The sequence below is a fragment of the Hyperolius riggenbachi genome, chromosome 1, assembly GCF_040937935.1.
Source record: "Hyperolius riggenbachi isolate aHypRig1 chromosome 1, aHypRig1.pri, whole genome shotgun sequence".
NCBI classification, from domain to species: Eukaryota; Metazoa; Chordata; class Amphibia; order Anura; family Hyperoliidae; genus Hyperolius; species Hyperolius riggenbachi.
This window is the reverse complement of record NC_090646.1, coordinates 567862984-567879689: the sequence shown is the minus strand read 5'-3', so window position 1 is coordinate 567879689 and position 16706 is coordinate 567862984. Positions and strand designations below refer to the sequence as shown.

Sequence of the window (16706 nt, the reverse complement as noted above, 5' to 3'; positions counted from 1 at the left end):
TTTATACGTTACTGATCCGGCGAGGCTGTTACTGCAGGGCGGGAGTCCAACCATGTTAGGACATCCGAAGCTGCGTCAAAGAAGTGTGTCTTGCCGCTGTCTATCACGCAAAGGCGAGCAGGGAACAGCATGGAGTACTCGAGGTCGAGCTTGCGTTTGACATCTTGGAAGCTAGCCCGTTGCTTCTGGGTCTCGACCTCGAAATCCGGGAAGATAGATATTTCCACGTTGTCTAGGCTGATATTCCACTTCTCTCGAGCAAGCTGGAGAACCGTGTCTCTATCTTTAAAATGCAGCAACCTTCCAATAAAAGTGCGCGGCAGACCTCCTGGAATTGGTTTTCGATATGCGATGGACGCGCTCGACAGAGAACGTGAAAGTGAAGGCCTCAGAGCCATATTGGGAGAGGAGCAACCCCTCCAGAAAGCGCGCTGGATCGGTGCCTACCACCTTTTCTGGCAGGCCTACCAGTCGAATATTATTTCGACGCAGCCGGTTCTCCATGTCTTCTTGACGGGCTATCACTGCTGTAATTTGTGATTGCATATTTTGAGATTGCTGTGGGAGTGGGCGGCAGTCGTCCTCAAGTTGTGAGACCCGGCGCTCGACATCTCCCACCCGTTCTCTTAGGTTGCCAAGATCAGCCCTTAGCAGCTGTAGGTCCGCCTTCACCTCGTCCACCTTAGCCGATAGAGTGTCCGTTAATGAAGTGTGCATAGCGGTAATAGCCTCCAGTATACGCGCCGTGTCTGGGTTGGTGTCTTCCTCGTCAGGTCGGGCGCCATCTTGGGTAGCACGCCTGAACTTGTCCAGAGGGCCCACAATCTTCTCCTTATCTTTTTCCCTTTTGTCGGCAGCTTTTGGAGGTATCTTCAAGGCAAGCCGTGCAGGAAAGGCAGTGGAGAGAGCAGATGGGAATAATTGTGGTAGAAAGTCCCTCGGTGTGCAGGATTAAGAAGGATTATATCAGCCCGGAGGGAGAGCCCAAGAAAACACGTCCTCTCTCACATGCTCGTGCAGGCCACGCCCTTGAAGCCTTACATTTAAAGAAACTTGTGGTAAGGCTACATGTTAAAGTGGGATAAAACATTCAATAAAAATGTGTTTCCTACTTTTATTACCCAGTTATCATATTTGCTTTTGTGCACAAGTAATATTGTCTGTAATGGTTAATGGCACTGCCTCTGACACAGAGCCCTGGGTTCAAATCTTGGCTCTTCCTGTTCAGTCAGCCAGCACTTATTCAGTAAGGAGTCCTTGGACTAGATTCCTTAACACTGCTACTGCCTACTGAGTGAGCTCTAGTGGCTGCAGCTTAAAGAGACACTGAAGCGAGAAAAAAAAATATGATATAGTGAATTGGTTGTGTACTATGAATAATTACTAGAAGATTAGCAGCAAAGAAAATATTCTCATACTTTTATTTTCAGGTATATAGTGTTTTTTCTAACATTGCATCATTCTATAATATGTGCAGATTACACAACACTCAGCATTTAAAATGAGTCTTTCAGAGCAGTCTGTGAAGTAATGACCTCTCCTCTAGCAGAGGAAAAGTAAACAGTTCAATTACAGTTGAGATAATAAAAGTCAGATAACAGCCCTCTCCACGACTAACTTAGTCAGATAGCTTAATGGCTTGTTTGCATAGAGATAACAACTGGAGTTTCTCAACTCTTCCTGTACTGGAAACAATTAGACTGATGTATCTGATCTTAATGTTTTATTTCTTAGCTGTGCTACACATACAAATCATAATATCATAAAAAATTTTTTCGCTTCAGTGTCTCTTTAAGTGCTTTGAGTCTGCCAGGAGAAAAATGCAGTATAAATGTTATTTGTCTTGTACAAATTGCAAATTCCCAAAGTACAGTTTATCTGCTGTGAAAACTGGCATGGCATTTTATTGCACAGCTGCTATATTTATATATTATAATGTATCCAGTGATCACTTCTCAGCTCTCTCTGGTTCTACAATGTGTGCAGTGTCAGTATGCTGCTGGCTGGATAACAATTGTAGCAAACAAAGGAATGTAAACACATGATAATGTTATCACCTCTGTGGATACGGCCAGAAGCTTAACCTCCCTGGCGGTAAGCCCGACACAGTGTCGGGCTTGCCGCCACAGGGGATTGCATCGTCCCGGGAGGATTTTTTTTAAATAAAATATTTTACATATTGTTAAGCTAGCACTTCGCTAGCTAACTATGGTGCCCAAGTGCCTCCGGTCCCCTCCGATTGCCTCCGGTCCCCTCCGATTGCCTCCGCGATCACCTCCGGTATACATACCCCCCAGGGATCCCGCGATGGTGCAGCCTTCCCAATCAGCACCCGGCTTCGCTATGGGGAGGATCGGAACTGCGCATGACGTCATGACATCGATGACATAGCGTCGAGTGATGCTAATTGGGAAGCTGCAGCTCTCGCGGGATCTCGGACGGGTGAGTGTTGCCGGCGGCGATCAGGGTGCTCAGGTCGGTGCCGGGGGACTTGGGCAACATAGTTAACTAGCCTAGTGCTAGCTAAAATAAAAAAAAAAAAAAAAACATTTAATCAAAAAAAGCCCTCCCGCGGACGCAGCCACCGCATCTGCGTACCGCCAGGGAGGTAAGGAGCTTTCCACTGAAGAACAAATTGCTGTGTTTGACTGTATGAGAAATGCTGTTCTGCTACAATTTTGGGGGTTGTAGATTTTATGCTGTAAATAATCTTTTAGAACAAAGAGGAAATGCTGTGTTTCATACCACTTTAAGCAATATTATCAAATCTAAATCTATCTAAAACAGGAGTTGTACTAAGCCAAAATGGTCTTCGTTTTCTGCTGTACATCTGTACAAGGAAGTCTACCCATCTCCCTTCCTGTCCCTGACAACTACCCCTCGCAGCCCCCTTGCTAGATCTGTAAAAGCTAAGCACATGAGTAGCTGAGTATTATACCTTAAACATTTGGAACATAGAACATACCGAACAGCTGAGGAGGAACTGAATCACCATCTGAGTATGTAAGGTACTTCCAATGACCATCTCGCAGCATGTAGGTTGAGGCATTTACATCAGACCCATGAAACTGGCTCAGTGCCCAATTAGGATGCCAATTAGGACTTGAATGAATCTCATTCTGTGACTTTGACGATAGTAATAACGGCATCAGTGAGTAACCGCTTATGGCTTGAGGAACTGGAATCCCTGCAATTTCTAAAATGAGACAGAGCGCAAGTGAATTCTACAGCAGAAATCGTGCTGATTATTCCACTCAAATTATAAAATATATTCAAAGATATGCTTTTGCAAGTCAGTACATTCCAAAATCATTCACATGGCTGATGAGGTTCAAAGAAAACAAGTTAAAACTAGTTATACTGTTCCTCAAAAAATCTGCAAGGTTAACCAGGACAAATCCTTAAAATTAGCCTGTAGGTAACCGATACCACCCTTCTTTCATATAATCTAGCTATACCCTCCAATTGCAGATCTCTGGAAACAAGATATCATTTCTTCAAGATCATATGGGCTCGTCTGTATCAATGAACCCCTAACTTCAGGCAGCACAGTGGTGTAGTGGATAGCACTCTCACCTTGCAGCACTGGGTACCTGGTTCCATCCCAGACAGGGCACTATCTGCTTGTAGTTTTTATGTTCTCCCCATTTTTGTGTAGGTTTCCCCCCAGCACTCCAGTTTCCTCCCACATCTGAAAAAATTCAGATAAATTAATTGGCTTCCCCATAAATTGGCCCTAGACTATGATGGACATTTGACAATGGTAGGGAATAGACTGTGAGCCCCTCTGATGGATAGTTTAGTGACAGAACTCTATATATCGGTACTCTGTACAGCACTGCGAAAGATGTTGGTGCTGTATAAGTACTAAATAATAATAATAATAACTTTGTCTATTAGGCATCATATCTAACTATTTGGCACATTGGCATGTGGCTTGTGCACATTGGACAGGGAAGAAGTTAGGCATCACCCTGCAAAATGGTTGTATGGCCGTGCACCCCTCTGGCGCCCACTGCCATCTAACAGCTGGGTTGCACATACCATAAAGAAGATCAACTTTATTTTTGCATTGGATGTTTTGGATACACATGTATTGGTGGAACAGAGCATCTTGGCTGCAGCATCTCCTTTGTGGCATTTATTGGGAAGCGCTTATACCTTGATCTTTGCTATTTAAAACCACATGCAAGCCCAAATTCTTTTTTCACATAGGGAGGGTCAAAGGCAGCACCAGGGGGAGCTTGTTAGTGCTATAGCACCCCCTAGCTACCCAATAGCACCTCCATTGATTGTGGGGCAGCTAGCTCATAGAGGAGAGAGGAGACAGCCAGCTTAGTGAGAAAGTCACTCACCTCTCCACTCGCCTCCAGTACGAAAGCTTCCTCTTCCCCTTCATCATCACCTGCCGCTTTGTATCTGTCTCTTTAGCTGACATTTCCTATCATGTGATCCACCAATAATGTGCCATCGAGTCGCATGTGAGAGACGCCGGCTGCATATACCTATATATAACAAGGGGACGGAGGGGGTCACCTATATACTACAAGGAGGGGGAGGGCGGAAGCATCTGGCCACCTATCTAACAAGACTTGGTAACTTTAGCAGGAGCACCTTACAGAACACATAGTCATGGCACCGGCTCTCCTCAGAGAAGCTTACCATCTAATCCCTACAATAGTTGTAGTGTGATGTCCTATGATGTATTTATCTGACTGACACTGACATCTTCTGCGCACTTTGCAGAGTACATAGTCATGTCACAGGCTGTCTTCAGAGATGCTCAAAATTGAATATCTGCTATATGTATAGTAAGTAGGGCTTTATTTTTTATTATTCAAAGTTTTGCTGTTTATGTCCACTGTCTGTGAATTACACTGCATGCTAACTTCATGTACATTTAGCCATGACTCATCATTAACACACCCACTTTCCAGTGCATGGCCAACCCCATTTTTTGCCACGCTTCATGTGCCGCAGGTTGACAGCTACCCCACCAGTGGATCCAGCACCTTCATAGCCTCAATAAAGGGTGATTTCTCAACTAAAAATAAATGTGTCATCACTGCAATACTGATAATCCGAGGTACATTTACATTTCCCACCAGAGCTATCGATTGTCCTATTTGTGTGGACAAATAGAAAGCCCCATGCAGCAATGCATTAGCATTCCTGTTATCCATTTATATTCATGTAGCAGCAGAATGAGGTAAGGATAGTCAGGCAGCTGACCTGGCTACCTATACTGGGGCACCTATACCTGGCTACATATACTGGGGGCACCTTTAACTGGCTTCCTATACAGGGGGCACCTATACTTGGCCCCACCTACCTACCTATACTGAGGGTGTTTTCTTTCCTAATCAGGGGGGGGGGAGGTCACTGTCTCACAAGTTTGCCTCAGCCAGCAAAAAGTCTAGAAACGGTCCTGCCAAGGGATTCCAATGTGTTCAGTAATGTAGACTCAAGTACTATATGAATGACACCTTAACACTGGAATCAGAAATGCACTTGAATAATAATAGCGGAACTGAAAATTGCATTAAAAATATGATTATATAGAGTCTAAGTTATGAAGGAGGATTATCTTCAAATTATTAGCAGGATCTCTGCATGCAGCGATAAAAGCATATTTTTTAGCACAATTTAAGCAGTCTCACACAGAATGTTTCATATTACTTGCAGAATTAGCAGAACATAGCTTCCATTAAAGTGTTCATGGCAAACACAGAATTAGCAGGTCTTCAGAATCAGAACAGCTCGCAGCACGAATAGCAGAACACTTTATCTGAAGAGCAATTTTGCTCAGCATCGCTCTGCCAGTCCCTGATGTGGTTTCCTTAAAATCTCTTAAAAACCAGAGGCAATGCATCGTCACATCATCTCCCTGCCATTCACTTACCGCGCTGGACATTAGAGATAAGTAATAATACTAATCTAGTAATTACAATACAATACAACTAGAGGCATAATTACTGTGGCAACAGCTCCTGAGGCCTCTTCACCCGCTGCCTTGCTCTATCAGAGGCTGCCCACTCCTCGCATGAATCTCCTCTCAGAGCTCCTCTGACAGTTATGAAGCACCAAATGCAGGAGATATAAACCCAAGGATGCTCCCGTACACAAAGGAAAAAAGATGTGCAGTCCCAGATGGTGCTCTAAAGGCTGTTGGAAAGGAAGAATGGGAGTGCTTGATGCTGTTATAACATTTCCAGCTATAGGTAATAAAAAGGGGTCAGGCTTTATGTATCCCTGAATTGGGGAAAACCTATTGTATGAAGCCCATGGTGGGCTGGTTTACCTGTTCCTGAGTGAGCTACCACTGCTCATTTTCCTTGCCCCCCCTAGTCCTCATCACCGCAGCCACCCGGAAGTTCCTCAGAGCGGCGCAGGGCAATTATGAACTGCGTAGGAAAGGTTTTGCTGTGCATTTCTCAATCACGCGATGCCGCTTGGGGGAACTATGTGGCTTTTGTATTCAACTGGGAGATCCTGTCTAATACTTTGAGGATCAGGGATGGGGGACGGGGGGCAACCCCCCCCCCCCCCCCCGAGGACAACGAGCAGCATCAGTACACTCAGGAGGAGGTAATCTAGCCCACCATGGGCTTCATTCATTTTAGGGGGGGGGTCTTGGGTCAGGGGTACTTTAACACTGCAATTTCTTTAACGGTTCAGATACCCTTTAAGTTCTCTGCCTTTTTGCTGAGGGGTATGAAAAAAAATGCATTTCAGTGACTTATGGTGCTGAAAAAGTAAATAAAACACAAACATTCTTATTCTGAGGCAGACCACTAGAATTTTGTTTTCCAAGAAAAAAAAAGCCCTTGCAATGGTTTTAGGCATACCTACCAAGCATTGTAGGATAAAGGTCCACTAGAGAAACGATATTTGATACAGTTTTCCCAGGATTTACATTGGGCCCCATGACCAGCAGTGGTATATGGGAGCTGCCTTCATACATGCTCATCTTGTAAAACTGTCTATGTTCCATAGCAAGCTCTCCATGGTCAGAAGTGAACAGCACATAAGTTGTGTTTAGAAGTCCAGTCTCATTAAGTACTGAAAGGATTTCGCCTGTCAGAAAAAAAAGAATATATGGTTTGATATTTTACTCATCATTCGCATAGTGACAAATGTGTTCACATGCAGAATATCAATTCCTGTAGGATTCTAAAATTGTTAACCCTCAGTTAAAGGATACCCGAAGTCACATGTGACATGATGAGATAGACATGAGTATGTACAGTGCCAAGCACACAAAGAACTATGCTGTGTTCCTTTTTTTCTTTCTCTGCCTGAAAGAGTTAAATATCAGGTATGTAAGTGGCTGACTCAGTCCTTACTCAGACAGGAAGTGACTACAGTGTGACCCTCACTGATAAGAAATTCCAACTATAAAACACTTTCCTAGCAGAAAATGGCTTCTGAGAGCGAGAAAGAGATAAAAAGGGGAATTTTTTATCAGTGAGGGTCGCACTGTAGTCACTTCCTGTCCGAGTCAGGACTGAGTCAGCCACTTACATACCTGATATTTAACTCTTTCAGGCAGAGAAAGAAAAAAAGGAACACAGCATAGTTACTTGTGTGCTTGGCACTGTACATACACATATCTACAGTATCTCATCATGTCACGTCACTTCAAGTATCCTTTAACATGAAATGCTAACTACATCAGGTACTCACCTCATGATTTTTTCAATGGTTTTTTAAACAACGATCGTTTCAGCAATCTTGCGATGTGGGTACAGGTGCACGATCACGCGAACGTCGCTTAGCATCATGATAACAACCATCACAGCGGATCGGATCTTTAAGATTCCCGACGACTCTTGTGCTAAGTAACGCGATCGCTGGAAGTATCATTCGCACACATTGTGTGACGTCACGCATACCTGCTGGCTGGAAGATGGAGGAAGATGAATCAGGGGAGTGCTCATTGTCAGGGAGACGTCGCTGGATCTATCTTCCTGCATGGCGAGGTGTGTACATAGCCATGGGCTTAGCAATCGCCCCTGCGACCCCTGCCATTGCAGGGGGCCCAGAGGCTTTAGGGGCCCCTCCTCCTTCCTCTCCCCAACTGCAAGTGCAGCCATTTAGCAAAGAAGCCTCCCCATTTGCTCACAAAAACCGTGTGTAGGAGCATATGTAATTTTTTCCTGCTTCTAGACGCTGCTTCATAGCAGAACACTCTCTGCTGCCATTCGCTGACTCCCGATCACATGGGGTTCAGGGACCAGGGGAGCCCCATGCTATCATTTTTGCAAGGGGGGGGGGCTTTTAAGTCTAGTTATGCCCCTGTATGTAGCTTAACTGGATAACTCCCAGGCAACCTCCTGCACATTTGGAGATGTACTGCACGAGTGAGCAGGATTGTGTGGACTGGCTTTGTGGAAAAAGGTTGTGGGTTATTGATAGTGCAGTGTAAGAAGTGATGTTTTTAACAGGTTTTGGAGGATCCGGGTTTGGCATGTATTAGAAGGGTTGGCCTTGCATGCCATTTCTTCAAATCCAGACAAGGCTTCAGAAAAAGGTGTAATCTGCTCCCCTCTCTGATACTCATAAAGAGTTGTCTGTCCCAGAAGGCATTGGGCTGTGCAGTAGAGAGGCTGCTGATAATTTGAGGCAAATTAGGCTCCAAGAATATGGGTCCACCAATTACCTGGAAAGAGCATAGCAGAGAGTACCACTGGGCACATGACTGGTTACCATTTATATGTAAGCGAAAATTTCAGAGTAGTGATTGTGCAGATAACCCAAAAGCGCGGGTTTGGCCCACAAAATTGTACTGTGACCATTTTCTCGGTTCCACTCTCGTGTGGATTGTTTTGCTTTTGGAAATTTTGGCTAAATAACAATGAACTTTATGCTTTTATGTTAACCCAAAAAGACTGTTGTATTGGTGTTTTGACTTGAAAAGAAATTGCTGGTTGCAGATGTGAAACCGGCCGTATACAATTACATATTTAATTGTGAGGGGAGGTATGTTAGCAACTCCAAACAGCCATTGACTTTTGATACCGTCACATTTCCAAACTGGGACACGTAATGTTTTAGGAAAGTTAGGTTCAATGGTCTGTGGTTAGGGTTAGATTTAGAGTTGAGAAAGGCTCCAGGGAAACCTCAAACATCTGCAATAGTGTTAAACATGAAATCCACCAATAACAAAATCTCAGGAGAGGTGAAGATTTCATCCAGATTTTGAGAAATAATCATAGAAATGTACCTGCTGAGGCAAAGTTTCTGATTTCTAGGTTGAAAATCGAAACTCTCCCTTTCTTGATGTTTTAGCCGCTTTCAAAGTATACTTTGAGTTTACTGACTGACGGGGAATTAAAGAGACTCTAACAAAATTTTGAGCCTTATTTCTTCTATCCTATATGTTCCTATAGCTGTTCTAATGTGGTCTGTCTTACTGCAGCCTTTCCTATTTGCACAGTGGCTGTGTTATCTCTGTTATATGATCTAAACTTCTCTCCTCTGTCGGCTCTGTCGGGCTGAGGCAGTCAGGCTGGAATGTGCTGTGCTGTTTGTGATTGGATAGAAGCTATACACACCCTCTCCAGGCCCCCTGCACACTCTGTATGACTCACACTATGATCTACTCTCAGCCTATCACTTGCTATATTTTTTTTTGTAAACACTCCATAAAAATGGCAATTACAAGCCAGTATTGCAGCAGGGAGAGGCAGAAACAGCACAGAGGGGCCCAGGAGAATGTAATGAATAGAATGGTATGCTTTTTATTGTAAGAATTGTACAGTACAGATTCTCTTTAAACTTCAGTAAACAAAATTCAGCTGTTGTGAAAGATTCCATTTTTCACCTAAGGAATATTGTAAAAATGATGCACCTTGTTACTTCATAAAATCTTCCAAGCTCAGTTCACACCTTCATTACATCACAGCTGGAATATTGCAATGCCTTCTATGCAGGCCTTCCAAATAAAGACCCATACTGCCTGCAGCTAGTACAGAATGCTGCAGAGAAAAGCGCTCTACAAATGTTTTGTTTTTGTTGTTGTCAAAGTCACAGATCTTCAAAACGAATCATGAAATGTTAAGACTTTCTAGGTTCTATGCTGTTGCATATCTTTTAAAGCAGAGAGGAAGTTCTAAGTTCAGGTCCGCTTTAGGGAGAAATAAATCATGAGTAAAGTTAGATAAAGAGAGATAAATCATGAGTTACGCTGTTTAAGGTGAGATAAATTGTTAGTTAATAAATAATGTGGAATAATTCTTAAACTCTTTAGTAAATTAACCCCTATAAACCAAAGTGCAGAATTGAGAAGATGGTTCTGTTACATTGCTAATCACATTCTCTGGATCAGAAGATACATATCTTTACCCCCTTCTAACTTATCCTTATCAGGGCAGTTTCTAGGCTAAATTGCACCCAGGGTGGGGTTGTAAAAAGTGCGCCCCATTCCCCCCACCCCGGTAGACTGGCGAACCCTTACAGTTTAGGGACAGTCACAGGTCACAAGTGGCTCTGCCTACTTACTAGTGACCAGCCGCTCATCCAGGAAGAAGCAGGGACCAGGAAAACACACAGGCGAAGACTCCTCAATGGGCGCTGCGCACTGACAGCCTGCAGTACCGCTACAGGGCATCAGGTGTTATCATTATGCATTGGTGATATGCGTTGGTGATGTGATGATGACTTGATGTCAGACACAGGCAGCCCAGGAGGAGTCAAGGAAGGTAATCTTTCTTCTTCCATTTGGCTGCACTGCACATTACGCTCCCTAGAGGTTATGTTCTTCTACCTGTGCCCCCCTTCTTCATCTTGCCGGTGTGCACCCAGGTCGCCCTGCCCGTACTGCCTAAGAAACGGCCCTGACCTTTACTAAGCTCTGAAGCAGGGGTCCTCAAACTTCTTTGGTCAAGGGCCGGGTCAACATACTTCAGACTGCTGGGGGGCCGGAGTATACTGTACATGAGTATACATGAAGTGATGTAGAAAAACATAACATTGAGCCAGAGCCGGGACAAGGTCCTCCAGCACCCAAGGCTGAGACAACAAAGTGCACCCCTCTATCCCTCCCACCCCAGCCGTCATACACTGATTTCTATTAGACTTAAAGTGGCCATACATTACTACGATTATGGGCAAATTCGACCAAGAGACAAATTAATCTCTAATCGAATCTGATTAGAGATACATTTGTCTCTAGTCGAATCTGCCCATACACTACAGGCCAATTTACATCGATTTCAGCATGAAATCATCAGGGAATCAGCTGAGCCGCCGCGTCCACCCCGCCGCTGCCCCTAAAATGTATAAATGTATGTAGTGTAGTGCGTTTATACATTACCTGTCCTGTAGCAGCGAGATAGACGGAAACCGCGTGGAGGCTGACACCGGACAGGTAATGTATAAATGCATTACACTACATACATTAATACAATCGGCAGCAGCGGGGGTGTCGTCCTCTCGTAGCTTGTTCGCAATTCGGCCGCCGTACCGCCGCGCACCCGACCAACCAACTTCGGCCTGAAATTTTCCAGCATGTGCAATCGACCGTGCGGCCAATTTCTGTCCCGAAATTGGTCGCTTTGTCGGTCGGACATGCACTTGGCAGCACTAATTTTCATCCAATTCGATTATAATAATCGAATTGGATGGTGGATTGGTTGGTTGGTCGGCTAGTGTATGGCCCCCTTAAGAGATGCCCCAGAGCCCCCAACAGCTTAATCTCTAGTTATCTGGCTTGCAGCCACTGCCATGTATCCCCTTTTCTTATTTCTCTCTGCTTCAAACACAATAGGAGAATGATAGCTGAGTGAGTTGTGCGCCCCCTCCTACACTGTGCCCTGAGGCTGGAGTCTCGCTCGGCTCTGCCCTGGCCCGGCCCTGCATTGAGCATAGGTATTGTAGACAGTGCCCATTTAACCAGAGCAGATGTTATGCCCCCAACACAGCATGTGCAGATAGTATGCACTCTACCACACCATGTGCAGATAGCATGTCCTCCAACAAAGCATGTGCAGCTATTATGCCACCAGCACAGTTCAGATATCGTGACCCTAACATAGCAAGTCGTATGTGAGCGATAATGTCACCCAATGGCCTGCCAAAGCCTGCAGAGCAATCTCACCCATACACACACAATCTCTGTAGAAACATATGCAGTACAACCCTCCATTTCCCCTTCGCAAAGTAACCATAACATTCCTGCACAGAACTGACCAAAATATGCTTGCTACAAGTCATTCCCTCCACCCAGTAACCCAGAAGCCAGCAACAGACTGCTTTCTGGCTTCCATGTGGAAGGGTGGTGCCGGAACTGTTATTATATATGCGGACCACCAATATTTAAAGATGCAGCAGACCGCATCTATAAGTAATACATTTTGTGTGTGTGGGGCCGGTAAAAAAGCCTCAGGGGGCCGCATTCGGCCCATGCGCCTTAGTTTGAGGACTACAAAAAACAGATCAAGCAATAGGCCATTATGTCTGCAAAGGATACGTCATTTAATTAAATATATAGGTGATAAAATTCTTCCATTATAGAAAATACAAAACAAATTTAATGAAATTATCCAATACCAAATGCACACACAATTTAAAACAACAAGCAGCAGTAAGTTTCATAAGCCAGCCTCTTGTGTTCAGCAATATATATGTAAGAATATTATGCAGTACTCTCTGGCCAGATAATACAGCACACAATTTCATGTGTCCGCACATTCATACACTAAAGTGCTCTGTATTGTACTATGAGATAAGTTTGGGGGCCCCCTTAAGTCCACTTTTAAGGCGACAACCAGAGTTTATATAGAATCCTAGCAGCAATAAAGTTTCAGCTAATAACAGCATGAAATGTCTCTGACTCCAAAGTTGTGCCATATAAAAGGGGTTAATCTCACCCGATTTGTTATAGCACTAATCGCTCAGTCTCTCCACAGGATCCTGTCTCACGTCTGTCCTGCAACAGCTCACCAGTAGATGCAGACACAGCAGAGAATTACCACCGGGAGTTGAGGCAATCGATTCAGCAGCACAGCTGATGCAAATGCCGCTGAACACGCGGCTGGCTGAAGCTTCGCCCACCTACGCGTTTCGAACCGCCCACTGGTTCTTCGTTAGGGTGTGGCTTGCTACAGCCCAGCCAGTCCTATTTGACTTCCTATTGCAGCTTCACCTCCACCTCTTACATCATTTAATACCGCCCACAGAGAAGAACACAAAGCACTAATAGATTGCAATGTATATACTGTACTGGCCACAAGAGGGAGAGCATCGGTAGAGAGGCCCGCAGCAAGAAGGTGAAGGAAGGCACAGAACCACGCTGAAAGAGTTCATAGCAGGCTCCACACAAGCAACAGATGAAAGTCAGTGATTTTCAGTTCACGCCATCAATTATTAATATTAACAGGCATCACCATAATCAATGGACAAAGCAGGGGAAGATTTACGTATCAAAGTTCAGTCCTGTATCACAGCACGCAACATTAACACAGAGCTGAGCACCAACCTAAGGCATTCACTGCAGATCCATGCATACAGTGGCGTAGCAATAGAGGGTGCAGAGGTTGCAACCGCATCGGGGCCCTTGGGCCATGGGGGCCCATTAGGGCCTTCCCTCAACCACAGTATTCACTCTTTATTGGTCCTGTGCTCATAATATTCACTTCTATAGATGCTTATAATAGTGGTAATCATTAACAAACTAATCCCCATCCCCTTCTTGCACCTCTGACACTGTGGTTGTCCTTGATTGGTTTTGGTGTGCTGTATAAATTGTTATGTATATAGCACTTGGGGGTCCCTGTGCAAAACTTGCACTGGGGCCCAGAGCTTCTTAGCTACGCCACTGCATGCATACACAATAGGGATACAGCAAAACAGAAGACAACCAATTGGTTTGAGGGGCACTGCTCTAAAGGCATAGGGAGAGTATGGCAAACTTGTAACAAGCAATCTAAAGAACTAATAATAAACTATGGCATCATCCATATTTCATTAATGAAATTTTCATTTTAAGTAAGACTGCTATACACAAAGACATGTACTGTGTGCAAAATGCTCTGTGGTCATCTTGCATTTATTAATTTTACCAAATGCTAAACCACTCAGCCTTCCATCTTCACACACTGGGTAAGTGCTTTCATATGAACAGAAATTGTTCAAAAAATGATGTTGCCAGGGACAAAAAATGAAAGGTTAGTGGATGGCCTGCTGAGACTGTAGCATTGTGTTTACTTCCTTTTCTGTTCTGTAGGTTAACTCTTTGTATCTGATTTAGTTACAGATTGCCCAGCAAGCTAATGGAAAACGAGAACTCCCCTCAGTGTGTAAGGGGCTAAAAAGGACCAAAAAGCCCTCTTACTAAAAAAAAATGCTATGTAAAAGAATTTTGGCTTCTCAAAGCAAACTTGAAGCGAAGATAAACTTATGAGATAATTAATGATAATTTTCCTGCAGTAAAACCTTTTCTCAAGCTGTCTCTCACTGTTTCTTGGCTGTGCTTCAGAAAACAGGCCTTTATTCGACCCAGTGGGTCTAATAGCTCAGAGAAGCTCTTTTAGTTTCAAAAGACTTTCTTGAAGAGTTTACTACAATTCTGGTTGACATTATTCTGCAGTTATCCATACGTCCCAACATTTTAAAGTTAGGAATCGGGACACTTAGGCCACACCCCTAACCAACCCCCCTCCAACCCCCCGTCCCACTCCCCAGTCACACCTACCATAAAGTTTTTTGATTTTTTTTTTCAATTAATAATATCCCCTAATATTTTTTAATAAATATTTCCCCCCTATACGATGGGGAGGAGGGTGTCCGTGAGTGGGTGGGGAGGAGGGTGAGGATGGCGGTGAGAGTGGGGAGGACTGGAGGGTGCCAATGCAAGAAAAAAATGATCGAGGCGCCAGCTGCGCGGAAGTGGGATGCGGGATGCCTGTACTTACATTCTATCTCCCTCCCTCCCTTGGAATCTGCCCCCCTGTGTCTCCCCCCTGGTTGCAGAGTGCACAGCTAAGCGGAGCGGGCTGTCAGCTTACCGGTATCCATGGACGCTTACCAGCATCTGGCTTCCTGCTTCCTGTGACGTCACAGGAAGCAGATTGAAGCCGGACATCGGTACGCGTCCATGGATACCGGTAAGCTGACAGCCCGCTCCGCTTAGCTGCGCACTCTGCAACCAGGGGGAGACACAGGGGGGCAGATTCCAAGGGAGGGAGGGAGATAGAATGTAAGGACAGGCATCCCGCATCCCACTTCCGCGCGGCTGGCGCCTTGATCATTTTTTTCTTCCACCCTGCCCATTGCCGCCCGGGACTTGAGGTGGTCATATCGGGTTAGTGGGAGAGCCCCCCCAAATTGGGGCAATCCCGCAGGATTCGGGACGGTTAGGGGCTATGAGTTATCCCACACAGGGGAGGCATAAATTATAACTTCAGGTAACAAAGATGTATGAAAAAAGCAACATACAAATACTGCAACACATAAGGGATTTGATGATACCAGATCTAGGGATTATCTGAGGACAGGAGGTAAGCAAGGGATTAAAAGCTGTGGAGGGTGAAATTTAGACCATTATTTTCCAGCCATAGGATCCAAGAGTCCCAGATGCTATAAAACCACCGCATGTTATCCTGAAGTTTAGTGGTCAAGAGTTCCAGTTCCGCTACCGTGGTGTCAGTAAGTACTGTAGGTCAAAAACCTAGTCAGGTACAAGATCCATGGAGTACCACTGCCTAGCTAGAAAGCGTTTCGCATTTCAGCCCACGAGTTGAATAAACCTGAGAATGGGGTATTTTGCCTTTGTTAGGCTTGTCACCAACAGAACAGTTCTTTTGCATAAAACAACTGAAGTATTTTTTTAACTCTTCCAGTACTTCCTGTATAATAACTCTTTTCTTTGCTACTAATGTTCTGTTTCTTAGCTGTACTACACATACAATTCATTATCTCATAAGTTTATTTTCACTTCAGGTTTACTTTAAAACAGAAAGTATTTGTGATTATTCAGGTTGGAGTGAGCATACAACCTCTCCCACAGTGCATTTCTGCTAAATATGCAAATCAATGGTCCCTGAAAGCTGGCCACACCTCCAGAACGGCTGGAATGCAATGAGGTCTCAGCTTATTCATTGATGAATTGCATACAGACTGTTTCGGACTGGTTGATCCTTATAATGCATGGAATGGATTCATATGGCTCTATGAGGTATATTAATCCATGCTATGCACTGATGAGTATCAACCAGTCTGAAACAGTCTCTATGCATGTTGGATTAGTATGGCTCTGTACAAATGACAACCCTCAGATGCCCAGGAGGAGGTGGGGCACTGTCTATTTATCAATGTGCGGGGAGCTTATACTACTATCTGGTCATCTCTTAGGGCTCTTTCACACCAGAGGCTAGTTTCGGCGTTTTACAGCCAAGACCATAGTTGGCGTTTTCCAAGGTAAAATAAAAGTCCATAGACTTTCATTTTACCTTTCACACCTAAGGCCGGTTACACATTAAAAACATGCAGGTGAACGGCTCTTGCACGCATTACGGCGTGTCGTCGGGAATCTGCGGTGCGACGCTAAGTAGCGGCGGTAGTAGTTAATTAACCCGAAGGGGAAACGCCGATTCCCGATGATAAAATGCGCCTGGATTCGTCGTACCGTAACGCTTCAAAATGCAGCGTCGGGTATGAAAGGTAAAATGAATGTCTATGGACTTTCCTTTTACCTTGGTTAACGC

General features: G+C 44.6%; 1 protein-coding gene across 5 annotated transcripts in view; it reads right to left on the bottom strand.

The window, feature by feature from the left end:
* Positions 1–16706, bottom strand: part of ARSK (arylsulfatase family member K) — a 113235-nt gene that overhangs the window by 44325 nt on the left and 52204 nt on the right. For 4 of the 5 annotated variants that reach the window (XM_068247719.1, XM_068247726.1, XM_068247734.1 and 1 more), the window contains 2 exons: positions 6853–7077; positions 2966–3196 (listed from right to left, as the gene is read on the bottom strand). In XM_068247719.1, the coding sequence (XP_068103820.1) occupies positions 2966–3196; positions 6853–7077 (456 nt within the window). Of the gene's footprint in view, positions 1–847; positions 1037–2965; positions 3197–6852; positions 7078–16706 lie in introns of those variants that run through there. The other variant, XM_068247748.1, reaches the window with a different exon arrangement.